Source organism: Xenopus laevis, chromosome 2L (assembly GCF_017654675.1).
Source record: "Xenopus laevis strain J_2021 chromosome 2L, Xenopus_laevis_v10.1, whole genome shotgun sequence".
Lineage (NCBI taxonomy): Eukaryota > Metazoa > Chordata > Amphibia > Anura > Pipidae > Xenopus > Xenopus laevis.
Window position 1 is genome coordinate 70,758,864 of NC_054373.1, and position 27,839 is coordinate 70,786,702.

Here is a 27,839-nt window from a genome sequence, read left to right on the forward strand (position 1 = left end):
GGCAGATACTTATGCATGTGCGATTACAAAGACAGCAGCCCATTTGCCTAGGAAAATTAGAAAAAATATTGAGGCTGGAAAATGTGTTGATATTTATGAGCTATCTAGGGAAGCAGTGCAGGCAAAGGAATACGGGGTGAAACAAGAGGATAAAGGGCAAAAGGAGTAAACAATATTTGAGTGGTTGAAGGGTTTATTGGTTTTTGCAAGTGTATACTTAGAGAGAAAAGTAGCAAGGTGTTGTCTTTTGGACAGAAGGATATAGACTTTTGGACAAAATTTGGGTCCAAGGATAATAGTTTAGCTGGCAATATGAATAAAGGGGTGTATGCATTCAACCAATGTGTGTTTTGCATATAATGAGAAAAGGTGCAATAGGGGCTATGCATGCAAATTTAAGCACACGTGTTTGGCTTGTGGATCTTCTCATGTGGTGAGTGAATGCAATAGAAAGAAGGAAGGACAGGTAAATAGGCAGCCCTTTCGAGCGACTCACCAGAAGAGAATGCCAATCCAGGCTAAGTAAGGCATTGGCAAGTTATCCAGATAAAAAAGCAGCATTTTTTCTAGCAACAGGTTTTTTGGAAGGTTTTAGGATTCCAGTGTCACAGCCCCCCCCCCCCCAGCTGCAAAGTGTACAGGAACTTAAGCTAGCCGAAATTGATACAGAGGCCAGAAGATGTAGGCTACCAAAAGGAGAAAGTAGTGAAAACCAGACAAGCAGTGAGGAAATTAGTATAGGCGATTAAGGTTTCATCAAGGGAAATGCAGCAAACCCTAGTTTTATTGAATTTTGCATACAGGATAATACAGATGGGCTGCATATTTAACACGAGGTTGGAAAAATCCACGGCAGGGATTAAGAAATAGTGATGGGCGAATTTATTCGAATTTGCGCGTTTCGCCGCCAGCGAATAAATTTGTGAAACGCCCGTGAAAATTCGCGGCAAAAATTCACCGGCGTCAAATTTTTTTTCGAAAAACACGGACGCCGGCGTCAAAAACGGGCGTTGGCGTCAAAAACGAGACGCCGGCGCAGTTTCGTGAATTTTTCGCCATTTCGCACGAAATTTTTCAGGCGAAGCGAAACGGCGCAAATTCGCCCATCACTATTAAGAAACCATTTCATAAGATAAAGTTATGAAGGAATTGAAGGCAGATTTGAGAGTTTGGGACAGTTTTTTATCAAAATTTAATGGTGTCAAGTTATTGGTAGCAGAATCCAAGCTTAATTAGGAAGCAGAGCTGCTCACAGACGCGTCAGGCAGCGAGGGGTTCGGGGGACTATATGGCAGGTAAGTGGTTTGCAGGCAGGTGGCTGCAAACATGGCACGAGCTAGGGTTGACAAAGAACTTGACATTGCTGGATTTATTCCCAATATTGGTAGCACTAGAGCTATGGGCAGAAGAGTTAAAGGATAGGGCAATTAAGTTTATTTTCTGAAATATGGGAGTAGTTCCAGGGCCGGAACTAGGGGTAGGCAGAAGAGGCACGTGCCTAGGGCGCAAAGGCAAAGGGGCGCCTCTTTTGATGCTTCACCCTAGTTCTGACGCATCTGTGGCTGCAGTTTCTGCTGAATGACGATCGTGCAATAATCTGTGCATGCGCATTTGCGTCGCACCGGCGCTTTCGCGCATGCGCACTCACGCAAGCTCGGCACTTCCGTGCATGCGCAGTCACTCGTCCTCTTCTGTGCACGTGCAAACAATTGGGAGCGCAGTAGTCAGCCAGGTTGCCTAGGGCGCCTGGTCGACTTGGCCCAGCACTGAGTAGTTCATGCAGTTAATAACTTGTCAGATTCAACCCCAGTAATGGGCTGCTAAGACAACTTGTGCTAATTTGCATGAGGTTTAATTTATCATTTAGAGCCCAGCATGTACCAGGTGTGGAAAACACCATAGCGGATGCTTTGTCTAGAGAAAAGTGGGAGATTTTCTTTAAGCTTGCACAGAATGCATCAAAATCAGCTCATGCATGCCCTAATACAAAAAGGCTAATAGCGAGGAGCCATTTTCCCCAAGAGCATAGAGAAAGCCAGGAAAAAAGTAAACAGGGCCATGCATAAATTTATGTGTTCCTCCGGTAATAGGATTATAAGGCATGACAATATAAAGTATAGGCAAACCCAGCTCTTCAGAAGGGAAGTCCATTTGACAGAGGAAAGTCTGGATTTATTCTCGGTGGAACATCAGGGAGTTTGTAGGTGAATGGTGGAGGTCACGGAAGGATTAGGTGGGCCATGGAAAAAGGATTGGTGGCATCCTCCCCCCCCCCTTTTCCTTTGGGTGGCATCAGTGCAGCTCCAGGAAGAGGGACGGTTTCAGTGAAGTGCAGGCCTACCCTTGTGAACTCACAAGTGTGAAGTGTGGTCTAGTCTGAGTCATACAAGAGGCTGGGTTAGGGTCATTAATGTACATGATGGGGAGCAAGAGGATGGGTTACAGGTTGGTCAACAGAGGGCGCTCTGCCCCATGATCCCTGCTCCCTAAAATTTGGTTGCGGTATGGGCAGCGTGCCCACGTTTTTTTAATGGTAGGAGCCGCAGCTGGGAGTCAGGGTGTACATAGTCCTTTATGTAAAGGTTGTTAAATAAAGAATGTGACCTCCACAGATTTTTTTCCACTATAGAAGTCTTTGTGTTTTTATTAGGTATGATGGGAAACATAACTGAAGGGGGTAGGGGGATCCTACCACAATTGCTCCCACCCCTAGACAGATCTTCATTGTCTCCAGCAGGCAGCCTTTTTATCTCTAAATCTTTCCAATTTGCACTAGGGATGCACCAAATCCATTATTTTGCACTATTTATTTGAATCCGAATCCTAATTTGCATATGCAAATTAGGGACGGGAAGGGGAAAACATTTTTTACTTGCTTGTTTTGTGACAAAAAGTCACATGATTTCCCTCTCCGCCCCCAGGGCCGGAACTAGGGGTAGGCAGAAGAGGCAGCTGCCTAGGGCAGTGATGGGGGGGGGGCGCTGGGCAGCTACCTCTCAAATTTGTCCTCTGCCTACCCCTTGTCCGCAGCCCTCAGTCTTACTTCCCACCTGTGACCCTCCTCTCCATCGCTGTTCCTTCACTAACTCACTCACCCCTCTCTTCTCTCTTAGGGGCAAATTCACTAAGATTCGTAGTTGCGCCAGCGTCCGCTTCGCCGCACTTCGCCAGGCGTATTTTCACCAGCGCTACGCAAATTCTCTAAAATCCGAAGTTGCGCTCAGGGGAAGCGTAAGGTTTGCGAAGTTGCACTAGCGTTAATTCGCCAAGCACAGCGAAGTTACACTAGCGATGTTTAATTTGCATACGGCGCCAAATTGAAGTTACAATGGAGGTATATGTAGCATCACTACCCAAGCCTGGGAAACCTTCAAAACAGCAAATAAAATTTTTATTTTGCCCTACACATGTGCCCACTGTATAGTTAAGGTGCCATGACTTAGGAAATGTAGGGGGGAAGGAGGGTAGCCCCAAAAAATTTTTTGATCTTTTTCAGCCTATTACCCATAAAAAAAGAAAAAACTCCAGCATTTTTTGGGACTTAGAAAAATGTTTTACTTTTTTTGAAGCAATCCCTATCTATTCTATTGCACTTCGCCTGGTCTGAGGTGGAGAAGGAAGTCTGCCGTAAAAGGTAGCGTTCAGAAAAATGCGTGTGTCAGTGAATTTGCGTAGTTACGTCTGTTGCGCAAATTCGCCAGGCGTAAGGGTGCGAAGTAACACTAGCGAATTTATGCCAGTGTCCGTTAGTGAATCAGCGAATTAACGAAAATGCACTACGTCGGCCGGCTCCCTTCTTCCTCTCAGCCCCTCCCTGCTTTCAGTTCGCTCCCTCCTATGTCAGCTCCCTCCTCTACGTAGCTCTCACCTCTCTCAGTCGCACCAGGACATGAGTGCGCGGGTGGGGTTGTCAGGCTGGGTTGCCTAGGGCGCCCGGCTGGCCTGGTCCGGCCCTGTCCGCCCCTGTCCGCCCCTAATTTGCATATGCAAATTAGGATTCGGTTCAGACAGAAGGATTCGGCCGAATCCAAATCCTGCTGTAAAAAAAGGCAGAATCCTGGCCGAATACCGAACCGAATCCTGGATTCAGTGCATCCCTAATTTGCACACAGCACATCACTAGAAGCCTGCATGTATTTAGACCTTGAAGGAGGGCCCTCAATTCCCAACTGCTGGTGAACTCCCTCGATGTACTTTACATCACAAATGTGACTTTCCTCAAGTGTTTGCTAATCTTCCTGATGTCTTGTATGAAGCCTTTAAGAATTACATTTATATGTTTTATATTTTGTACCCACATTATATCAATAGTTATATCAGTTAAATAACTGTTTGGTGTTATTCTATTTACCATTTTTACCAGGACTGGGGTAGGTTGCTAATGCATATGTATAGGTAGTGCTCTTCCTTATATTTAAAAAAAAAAATGCAAAGAGAAAGAATTTATATATTTTCATATGTATGTATAAGCTCAAGTGAATCTGCATGACTCCGGTCTTAGTATGAGACATCTTCAATTCTTTATTGTGATGACTGATGTTTCGTCCTTTGTGGTGAATAAACCCAGCAAACAGTGCCAAAATAAACACAGTATGGGAGGGACACGTGAGACACAAACAACATTACCATTAAAAATAAATTGCATTTGTATTTGCATCTAAACATACCTACATCCAAGCACATCCTGCTAAAATGCTGGTTGTGTCTTCCATGCTATATATGCAGTCAGGGCCGCTCCGGCCATGAGGCAAGGTGAGAATCTTGCCTCAGGCAGCACGGAGCGGCCAGTTACCAGGGGCGGCAAAAAGCCGCCTCTGGTAACTTTAAGAGCCGAATTTCCGTTTTTTAAAACGGAAATTCGGCTCTTCTAGCGCAGCGAGCGCAATAGCGCTCACTGCACTAGCGATGCGGCCCCTCCTCCACCCGCGACGCTGGTAGTTAGAAGAGCGGAGCAGGAGGAGGGGTGGCATTGGGGCTGCTGCCTCAGGCGGCAGCAGCCCCTGAAACGTGCCTGTATGCAGTCTGCCATAAAATAAGAGCTATACATTTGTCTAAATGCTGTCCCCATTCAGATTCTTACCATTGAAGCTCTCCTGTAATGTTGTGATTCTTTCTCAAAGTCTATGGGAATACCATCCAGTGTCCAAGTGAATGTAATATCCATTGAGGGGTCATGGGAGGCATGGCACTGTAGTGTGACACTGTCCCCATGGTTAATGTCTGAGCCAGAAGGGGCCAGAGTAATCTTTGTGGCTTCTGCAAAACACAGAGAGAGAGAAGAGAGAAAGAGTTGCCTGAAATGTTGAGTGTTTTTTTCATTTTACTCACCTCAGGTAGCAGAAAAAATGCTGTTCCTGTTAACTTTGAGTTGTTTTTCTTGTGTTCAAACTGGAAATTTGGCTCTACTAGAGCAGAGAACACAATTGCGCTTTTCTATTCTAGCACCCTGGACCCCCTCCAGTTCCAAAAAAGGTGACCGCGGGGGGGGGGGATCAGCTGCCTCATGTTGCAAAGGGACTGGAATCACCCCTGGTTGTAGGGATATATCAAACCCAAAATTTGTTTTGGGGATTTTGCTGAATCCATTGTATGGCCAAACCAAATCTATACCCTTGTGTCATGTGACTTTAAAACTGACCAACTGAACGCTTCATATTTTTTGTAGTAAGACAAAACAGAGGCGCCAAAAGGATAAAATTAGCTAAAAACACTTAAAAACCCAATGGGTAATTCAGAGGAGGTAGTAGTGGACTTACCTCCTCCAAGCAGACACCAGAGGCGCCTGGCGTGTTTATACAAAGACACTGTTGTTTTTGCTCCCGTTCCACATTGCCTGATGAAGCAGGAAATGCCTGTGAAACGCGTTGCAATACTGTTTTGTGAATAAACTATTACTGAAAATTACCACTTTCGTTGGTGTCTGCTTGGAGGAGGTAAGTCCACTACTACCTCCTCTGAATTACCCATTGGGTTTTTAAGTGTTTTTAGCTAATTTTATCCTTTTGGCGCCTCTGTTTTGTCTTACTACTATATCGAGTCCACCCCGAGTGGAGGGGTATCATCCCCTTTTTCTTCTTCTACAGAGAGCGACGTCTTATTTCTGAGTGGGGTCAGGATAATCTCCCCACCTGACTATACAGTGGTTGCCTATCGGTAACCCTGGTTTGTGAGTATTAATTTGTTTACTCTACCATTACTCCTTGTAAAAACATATTACACTATTGGGGCTCTTGGTGTTCCTTTTTGGCTTCATATTTTTTGTTCACAACTAATGAAATGTTTTTGACTTTTTAAAAACGTTTTATTTATGAATCATTTTCAACAAGGAAATGAAATGAGGAGCGGTAGACACAGCGTAACGAAGGCAACCACACTGCAAGTTTGTGTAGATTAAACTACTAATCACAGAAGAAGAAAAAGAAGTGAAATCAAAACACTATTAGTCCATAAACACTCACTTCAAAGCAAACTAGTTCAGTGTGGCGCCTATATAGTATGATTGGCAAAACTGCCTTAAGTAAAACTTAACTTTTAATAAATTAGGCTAAAAAGAGAAGAGCGCCCACGAAAGACAAACCCACTGCTAATAGCCCATAAGGCCGCAGTGCAGAAACAATGTCCCTAAAAAACATTCAATTAAAAACCAGCAAATGGTGGAAACGGTGGTATCTTAATCAGCCAAACAAAATACTTCGACGGTAGTAGTATAAACCATTGGTTACAGTGCAAACACTACCCGCTCCCACCCTTCCATTTGTGCCCCAAGTTAGTCAGCAAGAACCTGCCTGTCTACGTAGGGACAAAGTGGGAGCTAGGCTGCCACCGTCCACCTATGCCGCCCAACGCGTTTCGCTGACTACATGAGCTTCCTCAGGGGCATAAGTGGTGGGCGCTCATCTTTTCAAAGTTTAAATAGGCATTCGCGCCGCGCGTTCGCGCCGCATGTTCGCGCGAGATTGCGCTGGACGCGATTTCCGGGTATTGCGCATGACATCATCAAAAAAGGTCATAGACACGTTAGTGCGTCTTTTCGCTGGCGTATTTTCGCACAGATATATTGCGCCTGCGTGCCTGACAAGTATGCTGGCGTATTTTCGCACAATCATATGGCGCCTGCACGCCTGACAAATATAAAGCCAAAAAGGGGTACCTAGGTGCAAAGTTAGTTAAAGGAAAAATAACAAAAATCAAAAGAATTAGAAACATAAAAAAATAGTCACTCAATTGCGGGAAAAAAGGGAAAACTGCCAGGCGAATATTGCTTGAAATAATTAAAGAAAGGGTTTAAAGGTGAAACCCTCATTGAGACCCGCAGGGGACCGACTGTTGAGCCAATAGATCCACTTGGCTTCACATTGTAATAATTTGGTGTCAATATCACCCACTCTCATAGTGGGTTGAAAATGTTCAACAGCAAAAAACTTCATAGTGTTGACATTTCCACCATGAAGTTCATTGATGTGAATGGCTACAGATGTATTACGTTTGTTTCTAACGTCCCCCACATGTTCTAAGATACGTCTCCTAAATTGTCGTCGAGTTTTACCCACATAGAGTTTATTACAAATACACCTCATAATATATACTACTCCAGGGGTCTTACAATTCATGAAGTGCCTTAGTTTGAATTCCTCTATGTCAGAGCGGCCTCTAATACTGGTAGTTTTTTCAATAAATGGACAGGCTAGACAGTTGCCACATTTGTAGCAACCCATGGTCAGCTCAGAGAGCCATGTGGGTTTGGTGGTAGTAGTAAAATGACTATGCGTGAGGCGGTCCCTAAGATTTTTGCTTCTCCTGAATGTAACTACAGGACGTGCACCTATTACTTCCTTAAGGACCTTATACTGTTCCAGAATGTGCCAATGTTTGTTGAGAATATTGGAGATCTGATTGTGTTCGGTGCTATAGTCACCAATGATCCTAATAGAGTTGTTAGATTTTTGTTTGTGCCGTTTCTGTTGATTTTTTGGCAACAAAAGAGTTGTCCTGTTGGATGTTAATGCTTTTTAAACAATTGTGACTATAGCCTCTGGCTCTAAACCTATCATACAGCTTCTTTGCTTCAATTTTGAAGTCATCCATGGTGCTGCATATCCTCCTTATCTGGAGATATTATCCTGTAGGGATCCCTCTGATGGTACTCACAGGATGTTGACTATTTGCCTGTAATAGGCTATTAGTGGCTGTCTCTTTACGATAGACTGTAGTGTGTAAGTTGTGATTTTTACTTCTGTAAATTCGGATGTCAAGGAAGTTAATACTATCTTTTTGAATTTCTGCTGTGTCTTTGAGATTGATGTCATTGATGTTAAGTTTGTTAACAAATGCAAAGAAGTCATTCTTGGTGCCGGACCAGATTAGTATGACATCATCGATGTACCACAACCAAAGTGTAATTACCTGTGTATATTCCAGCAGTATGTCGCTAAAGACGAAATTACATTCCCACCACCCTAGGTAAAGATTTGCATATGACGGGGCACATGTACTTCCCATTGCTGTCCCTCTTAGCTGGTGATAATATTTACTGTGAAAGGTAAAATAATTATGTGTCAAAATAAATTCCAGAAGTTCAATAACCAAATGGTTATGGGAACTGAACTGTTGCCCTCTCTGACTCAAAGTCTCTCGCACTGCTTGAAGACCCACCTCATGCAAGATGCTGGTATAGAGAGACTCAATGTCTAAACATGCCAACCATTGGTCTTCCCCCAGGACGATGCCATCTAGGTGTCGAAGGGCATCACTAGTGTCCTGGATGAAAGAGGGGAGACCTGAGACAAAGGATTGTAAAATGTCATCGACATATATGCTTGATGGTTCTGTGAGACTTCCTATCCCAGACACGATTGGACGTCCTGGGGGAGATTGTGTGTTTTTATGAATTTTGGGAATAATATAGAAAGTGGGTATGATTGGTGTCTTAACCGCCAGAAAATCAAATTCTTCCTTGCTAAGGAGGTCATTTGCCTTATATTTTTTTAGAATGGTTAGAAGTTCAGTTTGGAAACCAGACGTGGGGTCACATGTTAACGGTGCATAACAATTTGTGTCATTTAATACAGTAGACGTTTGCATTCTTGCACATATGTTGTACTGTCCAAAATGACTATATTGCCCCCTTTGTCACTAGGTTTAATGACTATGTCAGTATTGTTTTCCAAGTCTCTTAATCCTTGTCTCTCTTTGTAAGTTAAGTTGCTACCCTTGTGAGCCTTCATATCTTTACTATTGTCATGTAAGATTTTAAGGTCACCTGTACACCCCTCAATAAAAGTCTCTACTTTGGTGCAGGTAGAGTTGGGGGGAGTGAAGGTACTTTTTGGTCTAAGATTAGTAAAGGGCCCTTTCATTTCGCTCCTACCCCTTATATTGTCCTCCAAAAGTTCACACATATCGTGTAAAGCACGCTTCTCTTCAGCCGACCACTGTTCTTGTGTGTCCGCTTTGTAGAAATGTTTTCGTAATAGAAGCTTTCTACCAAAGAGATGCAAATCTTTAATCCAATTTTAGCCTAATTTATTAAAAGTTAAGTTTTACTTAAGGCAGTTTTGCCAATCATACTACGTAGGCGCCACACTGAACAAGTTTGCTTTGAAGTGAGTGTTTATGGACTAATAGTGTTTTGATTTCACTTCTTTTTCTTCTGTCATTTTCAACAAGGCAGTATGAGTGGCCTTGTTACACACATTCCCAAGCATTACATTGGATGTTACAATTAGTGGGACAATGTTGCATACATTTTTATATTCAACATAAAACTAAATATATAAAATATGACGTTAAAGAGAGAAAGTAAGAAAAAAGGGGGCAATGGGGGCTCTCGTCTGGCATTATTATTGTTACCAAATTGCCATAATATGACAACAAAATATATGTACGTTAATCACAATACATTAAATCATTTAGTAATATTACCATGTAAGTGAGTTGTAGGAACATATAAAGAAGCACTCCTGTGGCATACAGGAAGATTACCTAGGTGGAAGATTACCTAGGTGGAAGATTACCTAGGTGGAATATTACCAGTCTGCGCAGCGTGTGTTTCATTCCATGGTGTCCATGGGGTCCAGATCTTTTCATATTTGTCCAGTGATGTCAGGACTATAGGATATCCAAGCACACTGCTATTCAAACCCAGTGTAGGAGTGCAACATTCCCTGATCGGGTCATCGATATCCCGAACTGTATTCTTTAAAACTTGGAAATTGAGGAGAGCACTCAAAAAGCATATCATATGCTGTGAAGTTCTTTTATAACCGACTACTAATACACAACATGTTTCGGGCCTTATGTGCCCTTTATCAAGTCTACCATGCAGTGATGTATTGATGGCGAAAGTTTTTCCATCCAGGAGTTCCGCGATATTTTCCCTATTACGTAGGGGAGTTGTGGGAGGCCTTTTTCCATTGATCAGTGTCCATTGTCATTTGTAGATGTTTTTGTATGGGATAGCATGGGAGTTCAATTTAGCAAAGAGCCAAGTTATTTGCTTTCTCTAATATGGGTGGGAGCACATATATTTGGACAATGTGCTTCTTCTGGGTTCCCTGCCCAGTTTCTTTTGAATGAAGAGTTTGATCAATATATATATATATATATATATATATATATATATATATATATATATATATATATATATATATCGCCCCTTATTAGTATTTTGCCTAGTGAAGTCAAGCTGTCATGTCCATTGAATTATTAGTAATCCATTATTCAAATGTGCGTAAGTCCAAATTATGTTAAAAAAATTCAAGGTTACTTATAATTGGAGTGAGGGTAGGGATCTAATTGTGCATTGCCCTGAACTCATACCAGACTTTGACGGTATGCTTTATAACAGGATTTGTATTCTGTGGGTTTGAAATTCTGTGGTATCCATAATACACATATGGGGTTTAGTAGGGCCAGCAACCAAGCTTTCAGAAAGACCCATCTGACAGTCAGTGGTGGGCAGTGTAATTTAACCATCTGGGATATTAGGGCTGTTTTCCAGTAACAGAGATGGTAGGGAAAGTTCAAGCTCCCTGCACAACAAGCCGCATAATAACATGTTTATTCACTCTGGAGTGTTTATCATTCCAAAAGAAACTGAACATTCACTATCTCTGAAGTGTTGACCGGGATAGAGAGTGTGAGGAATACATATAAAAGTGAACTACCATAATTTTTATGTTTCAATAATTTTTATTGGAAATTTTTTTCAATTATTAACAGCATTTGTCAAATTAATGACATATCAACATACATAACTGTTTACATGACATATTTAGTATTACATTTTTAATAGGACCTTTATACATTCCATGGAATAATCTTTTGCAGCTTGTTATATTTTTCCTTCGCATTCTGTTATTAACATGTAACATGTAATCCTTAAAATGTAAGTGTAGCTCGTTTTTATTGTTTAAATACGTCTTATTTATTTTCTTGAAGACGCATCATTTGTTGTTTAATGCATATTCCGTTGTGAGCTCTACCGCGTGTTTTTATGCATATTTTTACGCATTTATTTCAAACCCATGTGTATTGTCGTGTTTTACATCCGGTTTTTGATGCATAGATTTATGAGACCATGCGTAAAATTATATGCATAATGCTGCATTCTATATGCGTATTTGAATGTTTATGGTTTAAGATTCATGCATAAAATAATGCAAATAGTAGGCATGCGTATTTGAATGCGGAATTAAACTGTTGCAAAAACCCATAGGATAGTATAGTAACTTGATTTGAACTATGCTTATGAAACTATTCTTCTGGTTTAACTGTTTTAATAACTTTGAGGATTCAACCAAAATTAATCACCAATGAAGAAAGACAAAAAAAGCAAAAAAAATATTTTGTCTCATGAGTTATCCGAGGGGTGGCTCTCCAGGAAATGGAGGATTAAGACCACCTTACTGAAATCCTGGAGGCCACACCACAAGCACCCATGCAAATTTAGTAAATATGCTATATTATTTGTGAGTGAAATATCATATTTCTAACTGTTGATATATCTAGCTTAGATTTCCAATCTATATCTGTTTTTAGTATATATGCGCCCTGACTACTAGACTAAACTACTACAACATTAAGTCCAACGGGACCAGCTGTTCATGACATGGTTAAGAGGTCTGTATTATTTTGGAGATTTTCTCACCTCGGCAGAGCTGTAATTGGGTTTGAGTTTTAGTGTGAGAGGGCAATTTATCATCTAGAGTTCAACTAGTTTAGAATCTGGGTATACCAGAGGCCAAAGGCTTGCTCTCTTCAGAAAGGCTTGCAAGTTACCACATCTGATGGCCCAGGATTTCTCAGCTATGAGATTGAATTCTACTTTTTTTTGGATTTCATCTATGGTTGGAAGTATGTTAGATTTCCAGTTTTCTACTATCAGCGTTCTAGTGACGACAAACAAGTGGTTAAAAATCAGCCTCTCTTTTGGAGGCAAGTCCATGGTTCCAAGATGTAACAGGGCCATACCAGGTGGAATTGAGGTGAGTGATACAGGCAATTTTTTTAGGAAGTTTCCTACCTCTTCCCAAAGTTTTTGGATTTTGGGGCAGTGCCAAAAAATATGAATTATAGAACCTGTTTGATTACAATTTCTCCAGCAGAGTTGAGATGTTTTGCCAGGGGCGTAACTATAGAGGAAGCAGACCCTGCGGCTGCAGGGGGGCCCAGGAGGTATAGGGGCCCCACGAGGCCCTAATTAATATACAATTTCAATAAATATTGGAGAAACAAGTCAACCTCTAAACATTTTGGGGGCCTGAAAAATAATTTGCTTTGGGGCCCAGTAATATCTAGTTACGCCACTGTGTTTTGCTATCAAATTTGGCAATCTTCTCTGGTGTAAAGTACCATTGCCAGGTCATCTTCAGTAAGTTCTCATGGTGGGATACGCAATGTGATGTTTTCTTTAATGACTTGAATGCAAGCTCCAAGTCCTCTAATTTAAGGTCAATTTGTAAAAACTCCTGCCATTTTCTGAGTTGCCACCTAGGAAAATCATTTGTCAGAGCTAATAATGTTCTATAGAACATTGAGATACCTTTTGTTTTATTTTGGGGATCTAATAATTTATTGATTTGTGGAAGGATAGATATGGGGGTGGAAGGATATTTTGATAGGAATTTGTGTATTTTTAGGTATTTGGGCTTATCTGATTCGGGGATGTTGTATGATAGTACTAGTTCTTCAAATGTTTTAATTTCAGTACCCACCAATAAGTCATCGATACTTTTAATACCCTGGTCAATCCAGTTTTCTAATGGTAAATTCTTCAAGGCAGTTGATAAATGAATTAATGGAATGGGAGTAGATCTCGCAAGTGGATCATTGCTGCAAAGTTTGGTAAATTCTCTCCAGATCAGTATTGTATTTGCTGTAATAGGATTAGATATATTAGGTGATATCTTCCAGTTTAATCTGGATTCTAAAACTGATCTGAAGGATTTAACTGGAAGTTGATCTTGCTCTATCTCTACCCATTGTTTCGAGATGTCTTGGGTCCAGATTTCTCTGGATTGTTCTAAAATTGTGGCTTTGTAATAGTTCTCTATTTCTGGGACTCCCAAACCTAAATTGGATGTATGTGTTGTTAAGATTTTGTGTGAAAACCTGGAGAATTTATTCATAAGTACAAATGTATTTATCATTTTTTGTAAAGTTACAAAAAACTTTTTGGGAATTTTTATTGGTAGGTTCCTGAATTAATATAATAGTTGGGGTAAAAGGATCATCTTGAAGGCAGCTGATCTGCCCATCCAAGAGAATTCAAGTTTTGATAAGTTTTCTAATTGAGATTTTAATTTGATTATCCAAGGTTCGAAGATTTCCTTATATAGTTGTGGGATCGTAGGGGTTAAAGATATACCTAGGTATTTTACAGACTTGGATGTCCAGGTATATGGGCAGCTCTAATTTTCTCTATCATCTGGGAGCTCACATTGCAAGGCATTACCACCGTTTTGTTTTCGTTCAGTTTATAATATGATATTTTTGAGAATTCAGAGCTACCATAATTTTTAAAGCGACCTGTCACCTAGACATTAAAAACTGTATAATAAAAGTCATTTGCAAATTAAACTCACATTTTTTAAACCATCCATACCTGTTATAAATCTATTTACAATTCTGAACTGTCAATCATATGTTGACTGCCTGTAAGGTACCTTTGGTCGCAGCTCAGTCTTCTCTTGGGCGCAGGCGCAGGGGTGTGCAGGGTTCTGCGCATCCTTGGCGTCTGTTTCCGGCGCCCGCGTCTTTGCGCGGGTGCGCGTCCGTTCATTCGGGCGCGCGCTAAAGTTGACGCACGGCGTCCTGACGCTGCGTCCTTACGTTTGGCGCCAATCTGCCCCTATTTATCCTTGTCGGAAAAAGCAAACAGCGCTTGGTGATTATTTTCCTTGCTCCTGAACTTTTGCTGTTGTACCTCTCTTTGAACTTGATTCCTGGATTTTGACCTCGGCCCGTTTCTGACCACCGCTTGACTTCTGCCTGCCCATCGACCCTGCTTGTTTTGACTACCGCTTGTACTCCGCCTGCCTTCTGACCTCGGCCTGTTTCTGGTTTGCTTGAACTCCGCCTGCCCTTCGATCTCTGCCTGCCTACGGATTCTTCTTTACTCTGACACGGCCTGCTACCACCACCTGTGAGCTCCTGCTGTACACTAAAGCAGTTTTAACTGCTAAGCTCTTCTCCAGTGGCTCCTACCCTCCTGACAGTCCTGACAGAATCACCAAGCCAGAATGGAGCCGTCAGAAGAGTTGCCAACTCTAGTCGATCTGTCTCAACAGATTGCTGCTCTGACCCACGTTGTGAGGGATCTTCGAGGAGACTATCAGAATGTCCAACTTCAAGACATTCGGATGTCCACTGCTGCCTCGCTTCCTTCCTCTTCGGGACAGTCGGATTCGGGAACTGCAGCTGCTAGTGCATCACATGGGGAACCCAAGGTAGCGATGCCCGACAAATTTTCTGGCGATCCTAAGACTTTTAGAACTTTTATTAATGGTTGTCGCCTCCTCTTTACCCTCAAGCCCCACTCTCATGCCACAGATCAGATCCGAGTGGGGGTTATGATTTCCCTTTTGCAAGGACAACCACAAGCCTGGGCCCATCGTTTGTTGGAACAGAATAGCCCTCTTCTTGCCTCCACTGATTCCTTTATCCAGGCGTTATCCAAGATCTATGAGGATCCTCATAAAGTAGAGACTGCTGAAGCGGCTATCAGTAATTTACGTCAACTCCGTAGACCTGTGGAAGAATACGTGACGGACTTTCGTTGTTGGGCACCAGACACCTTGTGGAATGACAGGGCCCTCCGGCATCAGTTTCGCAAGGGTTTCTCCGATCAACTCAGGGATGAGTTGGCTAGAGTGGGTCTTCCTGGTTCTTTGGAAGAGTTGATTCTTCTTGCCATCCAGATTGACAGAAGATTAAGGGAGAGACGTCAGGAAAGAGGATCCAGTATGCCAAGTCAGGCATGGGGCCATGAATGGGTGCTTCCTACAGCTCCTCCTCCAGTCCTTGTTTCTCCTTCTTCTGATGGCGAGCCCATGCAAATCGGGGTGGTACGCAAGACCCTGTCCACGGAGGAAAGACTGCGACGAAGACGGCTGAATTTATGTCTTTACTGCGGTCTTTCTGGACATTTGTTAAGGAATTGCCCCACTCGACCCAATGGTAATTTCCTCTCACAGCAATCTTCTAATACTCCCTTGGTTCCCTCTCTCCAGTCTTATGTTCTTCTACGTCTCTCTTTGCAGTGGAACCAAAGAAAGATTGAGGTGGATGCCGTAATCGACTCCGGAGCTTGTGGGTGCTTCATAAACCAAGACTTCGCGAGTCAATACAAGATTCCTTTTATTTCCAAGGCCCAGCCAATACCTGTTAAAATGGCTGATAGTAATTTTGTTTCTTCTGGTTCTGTTTCTCAAGAAACCCCATATATTTTTGCTTCTTCATTAAGAGGTCACTCTGAGTTAATAAAGTTTGATGTGATGGAAAACCTTCTTTTTCCCGTAATTCTTGGCATTCCCTGGTTGAGGGGTCATAATCCAACTATTGACTGGCAGGCTGGAACAGTTTTCTTCAACTCGGATTACTGTCGTTTGAATTGTTTTCCTCCAAAGATGCTGGGTGCAACCATTTCCGATGATGAACTTCTCCAATTTGTCCCACAAGTCTACCATGAATTCGCTGATGTCTTTAACAAGAAAGCGGCTGACTCACTTCCTCCCCATAGGAGTTATGATTGCCCGATCGATCTTCTCCCTGGCGCATCCATCCCTTTTGGAAGAATATGTCCTTTATCTGAGCCTGAGTTAGCTACTTTAAAGGACTATATTGATGAGAATCTGGCTAAAGGCTTCATACGTCATTCTTCCTCTCCTGCCGGTGCAGGTATTTTTTTTGTCGAGAAAAAAGACCACTCCCTAAGACTCTGCATTGACTTTCGTGAACTCAACAAGGTGACAATTAAGAATCGTTACCCGTTGCCGCTCATTTCTGATCTTTTTCAAAGACTTGGTCGTGCTACAGTTTTTTCTAAGTTAGACTTGAGGGGTGCTTACAATCTGATTCGAATACGTGAAGGGGACGAATGGAAGACTGCCTTTCGTTCCCGATATGGACATTTCGAATACACCGTCATGCCCTTTGGCCTTTGTAACGCTCCTGCCACGTTTCAATATTTTATCAACGATATTTTTCATGACTTACTGGATCAATTTGTCATCGTATACCTGGATGATATTCTTGTTTTCTCCAATTCTTTAGAAGATCATCGTTCTCATGTGAGGGAGGTTCTGCTTCGTCTTAGGAAACATCTTCTCTACGCCAAAGCTTCAAAGTGTGAGTTTGAGAGATCTCACATTGAATTTCTAGGATTCCGAGTTTCTAGTCAAGGTTTCAAGATGGACACTAAGAAAGTTGAGGCGATTATTAACTGGCCACCCCCGAATGACCGAAAAGGGGTTCAACGTTTTGTGGGATTTGCAAATTTTTATAGAAGGTTTATCAATAAATTCTCTTCCATCATCAAACCTCTCACAGATCTTACAAGTTGTAAAATTACATTTTCCTGGTCCCCAATTGCTCAACAAGCCTTTGAACTTCTTAAAAGACTTTTTATTTCTGCTCCCATTTTAGTCCATTCCGATGTTTCCAAACCTTTCGTTCTTGAAGTGTACGCCTCTGAGGTAGCTATTGGAGCAATTCTTTCACAGCGAGCTGGCCCCAAAGACAACTTACATCCGGTAGCGTTCTTCTTAAGAAGTTAACTCCTACTGAAAGGAACTATGATGTTGGAGATCGTGAGTTGTTGGCGATTAAAGGTGCTTTGGTAGAGTGGCGTCATTTATTGGAAGGAGCTGTCCATCCTTTTATCATTTTCACTGACCATAAGAATCTGGAATACTTAAGATCTGCAAAGCGTTTAAATCCTCGTCAAGCTAGATGGGCACTCTTTTTCTCTCGTTTCCAATTTCATATTACTTACAAACCTGGGGCCAAAAATGCAAAGGCTGATGCCCTGTCCAGAGTTTTTCCGGTGGAGAAGGTGTCCATGGTTCCTGATACAATTCTTCAGTCTGGACATTTTTTACTTCTGCAGTCTTCTTTTATTGATCGTCTAAAGAAGGTTCCTCAAGCTCCAACAGATTATCCTGGTGTTGAAGATATTTTTGCTCAAGATGATTTACTTTTGAGGAACAATAAGTTGGTGGTTCCACCAAATCTTCGGGTGGAGGCCTTGAGAATAGTTCACGATCATCCTTTAGCTGGGCACACTGGTATTCGAAAGACCTTAGAATTGGCCAGACGTCTCTTTTGGTGGCCCTCGTTAATAAAAGAATGCACTGCTTATGTGCGATCGTGTGAGTCCTGTGCTAGATCCAAGTCTTCTTGCAACAAACCTGTGGGTCTTCTCCGTCCCTTGCCCCTTCCTGAGAGACCTTGGAGTTCTATTTCCATGGATTTTATCGTTGAACTGCCTCCATCCAATGGGTGTAATACTATTTTTGTGGTTGTCGATCGCCTTACCAAGATGGCACATTTTATCCCTCTTCCCCGGCTCCCCTCTGCTGCCATGACTGCGGATGTGTTCATTAAAGAAATAGTTAAATTACATGGTCTTCCTAAAGAAATTATTTCTGATCGCGGTACCCAATTCACATCAAGGTTTTGGACTGTGTTGTGTAAATCCCTTGGTATCTCTTTGTCTCGTTCTTCAGCCTATCACCCACAGACCAATGGGCAGACCGAGAGGACTAATCAGACGCTGGAGCAATACATTCGTACTTTTTCTTCCTATTTGCAGGACAATTGGGTGTCACTTCTTCCATGTGCTGAGTTCTGTTATAATAATTCTATGCACTCTTCTACTGGCCAGACTCCTTTCTTTTCTAATCTGGGTTTTCATCCTATCATGTTTCCAGGTGTCCTTTCTGAGGTGACCCTTCCTGCATTACAAGATCGTTTGGAGTTTCTTAAACAAAATACGTCTTTTTTGAAGGAACAGATAAGTAAGGCTCAACAAAATTTCAAAACTTTCGCAGACAGAAAACGGGGGAAGGATCCTGAATTCAAGAGTGGTGACAAAGTTTGGCTCTCTTCTTTGAATCTTCGGCTCGCCACTCCTTCCAAGAAGTTGGCTCCAAAGTTTCTGGGTCCATTCGTTATCAAGAGGGTCATTAATCCTGTGTCCTTTGAATTAGAACTTCCTGACTCTCTTAAAGTATATCCTGTGTTTCATGCTGCTCTGCTTAAAAAATTTGTGCCTAACATCTTTCCAGGTCGTGTGTCTCCACCTCCTCCAGTTATCTCTTGTCAAGGCGAGGCTGAGTTTGAAGTGGAAAAGATCTTGGACTCCAGAGTTCATGGCAGAAGGTTGCAGTACCTCGTCAAGTGGAAAGGTTTTCCAAATGAAGAGAATTCCTGGGAACCAAAGAACAATGTTCATGCTCCGAGGTTAACCACAGCCTTTCATAGGAAATATCCTGACAAGCCTGCTTTTGACGTCCTGAGGCCGCCCCTCAGGGGGGGGGCAATGTAAGGTACCTTTGGTCGCAGCTCAGTCTTCTCTTGGGCGCAGGCGCAGGGTTCTGCGCATCCTTGGCGTCTGTTTCCGGCGCCCGCGTCGTTCATTCGGGCGCGCGCGCGTCGCGACGGTCGCGGGCGCGCTAAAGTTGACGCACGGCGTCCTGACGCTGCGTCCTTACGTTTGGCGCCAATCTGCCCCTATTTATCCTTGTCGGAAAAAGCAAACAGCGCTTGGTGATTATTTTCCTTGCTCCTGAACTTTTGCTGTTGTACCTCTCTTTGAACTTGATTCCTGGATTTTGACCTCGGCCCGTTTCTGACCACCGTTTGACTTCTGCCTGCCCATCGACCCTGCTTGTTTTGACTACCGCTTGTACTCCGCCTGCCTTCTGACCTCGGCCTGTTTCTGGTTTGCTTGAACTCCGCCTGCCCTTCGATCTCTGCCTGCCTACGGATTCTTCTTTACTCTGACACGGCCTGCTACCACCACCTGTGAGCTCCTGCTGTACACTAAAGCAGTTTTAACTGCTAAGCTCTTCTCCAGTGGCTCCTACCCTCCTGACAGTCCTGACACTGCCCTTTGGGCATAGAGGTGGGACAGACAATTCACACATCCCCCCTTCTTAGTGTCTATAATTGTGTACCATGTGCATGGACCTGGGCATTAGGACCCCATCCTTGTGCATTCATAAGTGTTTGGGGTGATGCAAAACTTGCCTTGATAGCAGTGTGTTCAAAATGGCACCTGCCTGCTTGCTGTTATAGTTAGTTTCAAGACTGATGTAAACAAAATTGAAATGATTTATGTGGTGTAAATAAAGTTCATTTGGCTCAACTAACAACATATAAAGGATTTGGAATTATTTTAGGGTGATAGGTCCTCTTTAAAGAGTGCAGTCTCCCCAGCCATGATATGGGCTTTAATGTAACAAGACTTTTCATCATAGGGGTAATTCATATTTTACATATGTTTCACTGTTGGGGTCAGTTGGATTCCTCTTTTAGTTATTTAAACCCAAAGTTAAACTTCAGGAGCTTCTAGCGCTAGGGCTTCTTTACACTTTACCTTGATAATGGTGTGTAATTAGTAATATTGTTAAATAGGTTGGGTATGACAGTTTGTGGGTAAGTGTGAGTAGTGTTATCCAGTAGTAGTGTTATATCTTTCAACAACCACATTTACTCTTGGCATGAAAAAGTTCTTTATAGCAGTAAGAGCAGTTTCATAAGTATCATCGGGTAATGTATAGAATATGCGCTGTCCCTCTGCTCCCAGGCAGTGAATAAGTAAAGCACGCTTTCTAGCAACAGAAATCTCCCCATGATCAGCAGCAATAATGTAATTTTCAAACATACGTATCCAAGTAAAAGGTATGGTAGGCTCATCAGGATTTGGAAGAAAATGTGCAGGCACCCGGGAGTCTTCAGAGGTGGGATGTGGAATTGTGTCTAGAGTATGTGGGAATATGGCTTCACAAGTCTAAGACAGACCAGTTAGGCAAAGGGTGATAGGTGGTGCTATATGCCTTACAGGGCAGGGCGATTTGCCCTTACGGTAATGTTAAACAATTTTTGGTCGCTCGGCCAGGTCAGGATGGCCCCTTCTTAATTCATGAAGATGGCACGTTGCTGACCAGATTTCAGTTTGTGAGGGTAATGGAAGAATTGGGCATGGCCCCACTTCAGTATGGATTGCATTCCTTTCGAATTGGGGCTGCTACTGAGGCGGCGCGACATGGCCTAGGCAAGAGGGTGGTAAAGAGGATTGGCAGTGGGAATCACGGAGATTTCAGAGTTATGTACGTCATTGTGCCACAGAACACAGATTCTACGTTCAGCAGCACATCTGGGCGGGCGAGAGGAGGAGCAGCAGCTCGCTCCTTCCCTGCTTGCTCATATGCCCCTAATCCACAAGCAGAGTGGGTTGGAAAGTGGCCCATGTGGCGCAATCGCCCAGGGGCCCCAATGGCACAGCAGACATGTGGGTCTGCTGCTGCCTGCTTCTGCGCTGACTTCCTTTTCGTCCATTGGCGACCCTGAACCCGAATCTTCATGGGGCAGCTTCAATCACAGCCTCTAGTATGTCCCACATCGCAGAAGACTATCTGCTGCCTGCAATCCTCTCAGGTTAGTGTTAACACACACAAAACACACCCTTTACACTATTGCACACTTACATTTACACTTACACACACTCACATGTATTTTTGGGGGTTTCAGGGATTTTCACACATTCACCATACTCATACACACACAATTCGCTAATCGCACTGTGCAATACCTTTTGTATGTTATTATGGTGATTATATGGGAATTTCAGTGATTTTGTTGCATTTTAGCCATTTCATTGAATGTTTAGGCATTTTATAGCATTTTCAGCTTTGCCTAGGTGTTGTTCGCTTATTTCTGTCCACGTAAAACCTATTTGGCGATGTTGAAATATTCAGATTGTGATTCTGACTGCTGATTACACTAGGCGAAAAAAAAAAAAGCATTGAAATTTTGTGGTTTTGTTGGATTTTTGCATTTGGGGATCTCTGTGCGTGACATAGTTTGGTTTATATATGCATGTTGGGCACCAAGCTGTTCACTAGACCCCTGAATATATTTAGGATGCCTTTTGCTGGTACGTTATAAAATGTGGGATATTTAATGGGGTGAAATGCAAGCTTTGCGACAATTTTCAGAAATTTCATAAAAAGTGTTATGTTTAGCAGAGCTTTGCTGTTTGGAAGTTTGCAGTAGAAAGAGATATTTACCCATTTTAGAATCCTCAGAATGTGTACTTTTAGAAAAATATGGTTTTCTAGGGTCTCTGAACTGTTATGGGGACTTATGCCGCACAATACACATACCAGGTGCTTGTCTCTGTATGCCAATATAATCAAATTTAGCATGCTTTTTCTTTGTACGTAATTATACATGGGCGATATGATGTTGGAAATTTGAAGCTTTGAGGCAATATTCAGGTATTTCACCAAAACCGCCAATTTTGGGAAAGCCTTGTGACAGAAAGGCATTGGTACCCATTTTAGATTTGGTACAATGTGTACTTTACAAAAATATATGGTTTTTGGGGGGTAAACATATTTTTCTGTTTTACCCCACAAAAAATGCAGTAAATGTGTTGATTTTTAATTAGCTTAAGTCCTGGACAATTTTCATATTGGGGTCTCTAAATGCCAGATACTTTGGTAAAACTATGCACAATGGGCATCAAAATGTTCAGTGGACCCTTGGCAATCATATTCAGGGTGATTTTTCACTTTGAAGTGATTTTTCAGAATTTTAATACATTTTTATAAAAGACAAGCTTTGATATTTGGTAGTTAGGAGTAGAGAGACATAGTTACTTATTTTTGAATCTGCAGAATGTGTACTTTTCAAAAATATATGGTTTTCTGGGTGAACCTACTGTTTCAGGATTTTTTGGCCTTGGAATCTAAAGTATGCCGTTTTCTGTTAAGTGCTTTGGTAATATACTGACGGGAGTTTTTGCTGTACAGAAGTCGTAAAATCTCCCTAAAACTATACATATCTGATATTGGCATGTTCAATAGACATGAGGCTTTCCATGCATAAAATGAAATATTTTTCTGGTATAAATTAATATATTATGGAAAATATGCGTTTTTTAAACATTTTTGGTATTTTACGCTATAAATCTTTTTGCAGATGTGGAAATACATGAAAACTCAGACAGATTTAGAAAGCTCAGGTTCTCCCAAAAAAAAAATATATATAGTTTTCTTAGGAAAATGCCCCTAAAGTGAGAGAGCACAATATGTTTCAAAAATGTCTAAAAGGCGGATTTTTGCTGGCACTTAAAGGGTAGAAGCTTGAGCACAACTATAAAGATCATTCTTAGTATGTCAAGGGACAACTTGCAACTTATTTTTGGGGATATCATTGAACCGTGACTGCATATGGGGGAGTAGTTCTTTTATAAAGCATTTGTAATATAGCATGGTAAAGCCATAGGTTTACTTTTTTCAATCACTGCTGTAATTTCTTTCCCAGTAATTTTAGCCTGCAGCATCTGGGTGTGCTCCAGGGATAGTTTTTATGTGATGCATTTCTCCAAGTATTTTTTTATATCTAAAGTATGTTTTTATCTTATTGGGGACAGCTTTGGAAGGTAACTTTGTGCTGTTATATAGATGTGTGTAGTAGTGTGCAAACTGACTTAAGATAACTCTTGCAAACCGTGATGCCTTTGTGTGTCTTTATTAACTATTACCTACAAAAGCAGACACCTCAGCAATAAACAATCAACATAAACTATAGGTAACATTTTATGTACATTAATATTTTGTAAATAATTTTTTTTAGTGTCAGTATTCATTTTTAAGGTCATGTATCAACTAACTTGAGCAGCTACAATACCATACTATACAATACTACTATTGCTTTTTATCAGTGATATTTTTCTTAATTTCTTATTCAATTTAAGGTTAGGGTTACGGTACTTCACACTGCATTGACATTTATACATTGGTATATACATGGGTGTTTGCAGAAGGGAGCAAGAGTGGACAGTTTCCCTACACTGACTGCTTCAGATAGGCCAAGATATTGTTTGTAAATTTGATTCCAACAACATAAGATACTGGACTTTATAGCAAATCATAATACTATGAGTGTATGCCAGCATGGTTTTATGCGTAATAGATCTTGCCAGACTAACTTAATTTCTTTTTATGAGAAGGTAAGCAGGGACCTCGATTCTGGGATGGCAGTGGATGTGATTTACTTAGACTTTGCTAAAGCATTTGATACAGTGCCACACAAAAGGTTACTGGTTAAATTAATGAATGTTGTCCTGGAACATAGTATTTGTACCTGGATAAAGAACTGGCTAAAAGATAGACTACAAAGAGTGGTGGAAAATGGAACATTTTCTAATTGGACCAGTGTTGTTAGTGGAGTACCACAGGGCTCTGAACTAGGTGCCTTGCTTTTCAACTTCTTTATTAATGACCTGAAGGTGGGCATTGAAAGTACTGTTTCTATTTTTGCAGATGATACTAAATTGTACAGAACTATAGGTTCCATGCAGGATGCTGCCACTTTGCAGAGTGATTTGTCTAAGAAAACTGGGCAGCAAACTGGAAAATGAGGTTCAAAAGGCGATTGCGAGGGGACATGATTACACTTTACAAGTACATTAGAGGACATTATAGACAAATAGCAGGGGACCTTTTTACCCATAAAAAGGATCACCGTACCAGAGGCCATCCCTTTAGACAAGAAGAAAAGAACTTTCATTTGAAGCAACGTAGTGGGTTCTTCACGGTCAGGACAGTGAGGTTGTGGAATGCACTGCCAGGTGATGTTGTAATGGCTGATTCAGTTAATGCCTTTAAGAATGGCTTGGATGAGCAGACAGAATGGAAACAGACAGAATATCAAACGACCTGCACACTGATATAAGAAGGAACTACTGGGAATTTGAAGGAAAGCCTGCAGTGCCAGTAATAAAATTAATTGGTAGGCAGCAGCTTACCTGTAGTATTTGCATATGATTGGCTGAGCTAAGAACATTGGCTGTAACCATGTTTGTGGGAGGACATAGGATGGAGAAAGTGTGTGCCTGATAACTAAATAATGTGATAAGCCGATTTTAATTAAAACTGAGGCTGCCACCTATGTTGTTATTGTATTAAATAACTGTAAAAGTTATGAATGTTTTTATAAATCAAAATGAATTTAGCTAGGAGTGTATAAATGTACTCAGTCAGAATGTTGTATTTTGTGTAAAAAAAATCCGTGGTGATTGCACAGATGTTTTGCACTTTGCACTTCTCTAAGCTCTTAAGCATAAATGCTTTTATGTCATTTAAATCGCCTAGTATTAATGGGCCATTAAAACCATTTCTGGTATGTAACTGCAAATCCAGAGAATGTAAAATGTTACATCCAACACTTTGGGGTAGATTTATCAAAGAGTGAATTTAGAGATCTCCACAGTCCGCATAATGAAATACCACCTCTCTCCATTCATTTCTATGGGATTTTTAATGGCATATTTATCAAAGGGTGATTGTGAAAGTTCACCATTTGCTAAATACGCCTTTAAAAATCCCATAGAAATGAATTGCGGTGTTGCACTCTTTGATAAAGCTACTCCAATGTTTTACATCTTGCTACAAACTTAATATCTCTTATTTCTATCAATGCTTCCCTGCTAAAAAAATCTTCATATTTGGTACATTTATTTTTAGAATGATTATGTTAGAATTTAATTTACCTTTCACGCTTAGGACCCCAGTGCTGTTTGACTTCCCCATTACGTTTTCAGCAAAACAGGTGTATTTCCCCTCATCAGAGTGAGAAATGTTCCTTAGGATTAATGTCCCATTTGCAGTGACCGTTACTCTGCAGAAATATAAAGAAGGGGGGAAAAAGTTCATTCACTACACTGATTAGGTATTGTGAATTGTTATAATTCTAATGTACAAAATTGGGGGGTTGTGGAAGCACTCATAAGGCTAAATCAAAGTATATTTAAGTATAATGGAAGTGCTACTTACAATGCACTTCCCTGGGCCCCTGTCTCATAAGCAATTCAGTATAAATGCAAGTGCATGTGTTTACAAAAACAGGGGTTTTTTAGTTACAAAGTTATGATCATAAAGTTGAAAAGCCACCATACCACGTCAAGGTAAACCCCATATGGCGGTCCCTAACTTGTTTATTCTCAGGTCATAATATAAAAAGACAATTCTCTGCATAATAGCATTACCTGTATTCAGTGTTTGTGGAACATTGGTTTCAATCTGGAGCCTAGATCCTCCCCCGCCAGTTAAGGCTTTTAAGAGAGAGAGATTGCCCAACTGGCGGGGGAGGATCTAGGCTCCAGATTGAAACCAATGTTCCACAAACACTGAATACAGGTAATGCTATTATGCAGAGAAATGTCTTTTTATATTATGACCTGAGAATAAATAAGTTAGGGACCGCCATATGGGGTTTACCTTGACGTGGTATGGTGGCTTTTCAACTTTATGATCATAACTTTGTAACTAAAAAACCCCTGTTTCTGTAAACACATGCACTTGCATTTATACTGAATTGCTTATGAGACAGGGGCCCAGGGAAGTGCATTGTAAGTAGCACTTCCATTATACTTAAATATACTTTGATTTAGCCTTATGAGTGCTTCCACAACCCCCCTATTTTGTACATTGTATTAGCCTGAAGCTGTGGCTTAGCTTCATGTGGTTTTTAATAGCACCCCATACCCACCCCTATATACTAATGGTGGTCCTATGCTTTTAAATATGGGCGTTGGTTTGGGCAATCTCTCTCTCTTAAAAGCCTTAACTGGCGGGGGAGGATCTAGGCTCCAGATTGAAACCAATGTTCCACAAACACTGAATACAGGTAATGCTATTATGCAGAGAATTGTCTTTTTATATTATGACCTGAGAATAAATAAGTTAGGGACCGCCATATGGGGTTTACCTTGACGTGGTATGGTGGCTTTTCAACTTTATGATCATAACTTTGTAACTAAAAAACCCCTGTTTCTGTAAACACATGCACTTGCATTTATACTGAATTGCTTATGAGACAGGGGCCCAGGGAAGTGCATTGTAAGTAGCACTTCCATTATACTTAAATATACTTTGATTTAGCCTTATGAGTGCTTCCACAACCCCCCTATTTTGTACATTGTTATAATTCTAAACCTAAAATCATAGTACCTGCTGCTGTTACGCAAAAGTTCTGTCCCCTTGCTCCACAAAATTAATGGCGTAGGTGCTGCCCGTGGGTTACACTGTATAATGACTTCACCACCTCGTGCTGCAGGAATCAGGCGCTTTACTGGTGAGAGGCGAAAATCTGGAGCCAAAGCTGCAGAATAGAAACCCCCCACAAAAAATGTTATATGAGTGCAGTTGCAGCAAAAACATTCAAATTTCACAACAGAAAGTAAAAGGAAGACTCGGATTAAGTTTTTTTTCTTTGCATATCTAAATATAACAAAAAAAGTACATTACATTGACATTAATTTTGTAGTCGAAGAACAGCTTTTAATCTCACTTACATTTTCTTGCATCACTTGCTTTCGAAAAAGGGATTTTCTTTAGAAAAAATGTAAATGTGGAAATGAACGCAGTTAACGCATGAAACCACAAAAGACACGAAGAGCATTATATTCCATTCATTTCAACAAACATTGATGAGGTGGTGCTATATTATTGGCTCAGTATAAAGATATAATTATTTGGCTCAGGACCAAACATTTTGGCCCATCATTTGAGTGGCCAAATAATGAAATATCCACTCATTTGGTGACCTTCTTTCTGGTGTATGTCCAACATTAGATAAACTGAGAATGTTTGGCAAAAACAATGCATTTACTCCACCCGTCCATGACGGGGGGGGGGAGTACCTTGGATCAACATTTGTGGACATACCACATTTTTCAACCTCAATTTCAACATGCAGAAACTATGTAATAAAGGGCAATACTAATACTTTATGCTGTCTGGATCATAGCTAGTATCTTGTTCCATTTCCGTAGCATGGAACTTTTATAGAGTTGGAGCAATCCAAATAAATTCTAATCTTACTGCATCATGTCACTGCTAAATGCAGATTGATGATTGATCAATGATGGTGGCAGGAATCAACCAATCATCCTTCATCACTTTCATCAAAACTTTATGGAATGGAAAAGCATGTTTGGAAAAGGAAATAAAGGGTTTCTTAGCTTCTTTCTCTACTGGAGCATCCAGGGGCAATCCTGCCCATTTGCTGCACGAGGCGGTCTTCATTTTGCCAGGTCCACATTG

The 27,839-nt window shown here is 41.3% G+C and overlaps 1 protein-coding gene across 1 annotated transcript in view; it reads right to left on the reverse strand.

The window, feature by feature from the left end:
• LOC108708146 (contactin-2) overlaps nt 1–27,839 on the reverse strand; it is a 352,213-nt gene that overhangs the window by 119,531 nt on the left and 204,843 nt on the right. Inside the window, exons 11-13 of the mRNA XM_018246539.2 lie at nt 26,745–26,895; nt 25,286–25,413; nt 5,081–5,256 (exon numbers count right to left, since the gene is read on the reverse strand). Of these exons, the coding sequence (XP_018102028.2) occupies nt 5,081–5,256; nt 25,286–25,413; nt 26,745–26,895 (455 nt within the window). The remainder of the gene's footprint in view (nt 1–5,080; nt 5,257–25,285; nt 25,414–26,744; nt 26,896–27,839) is intronic.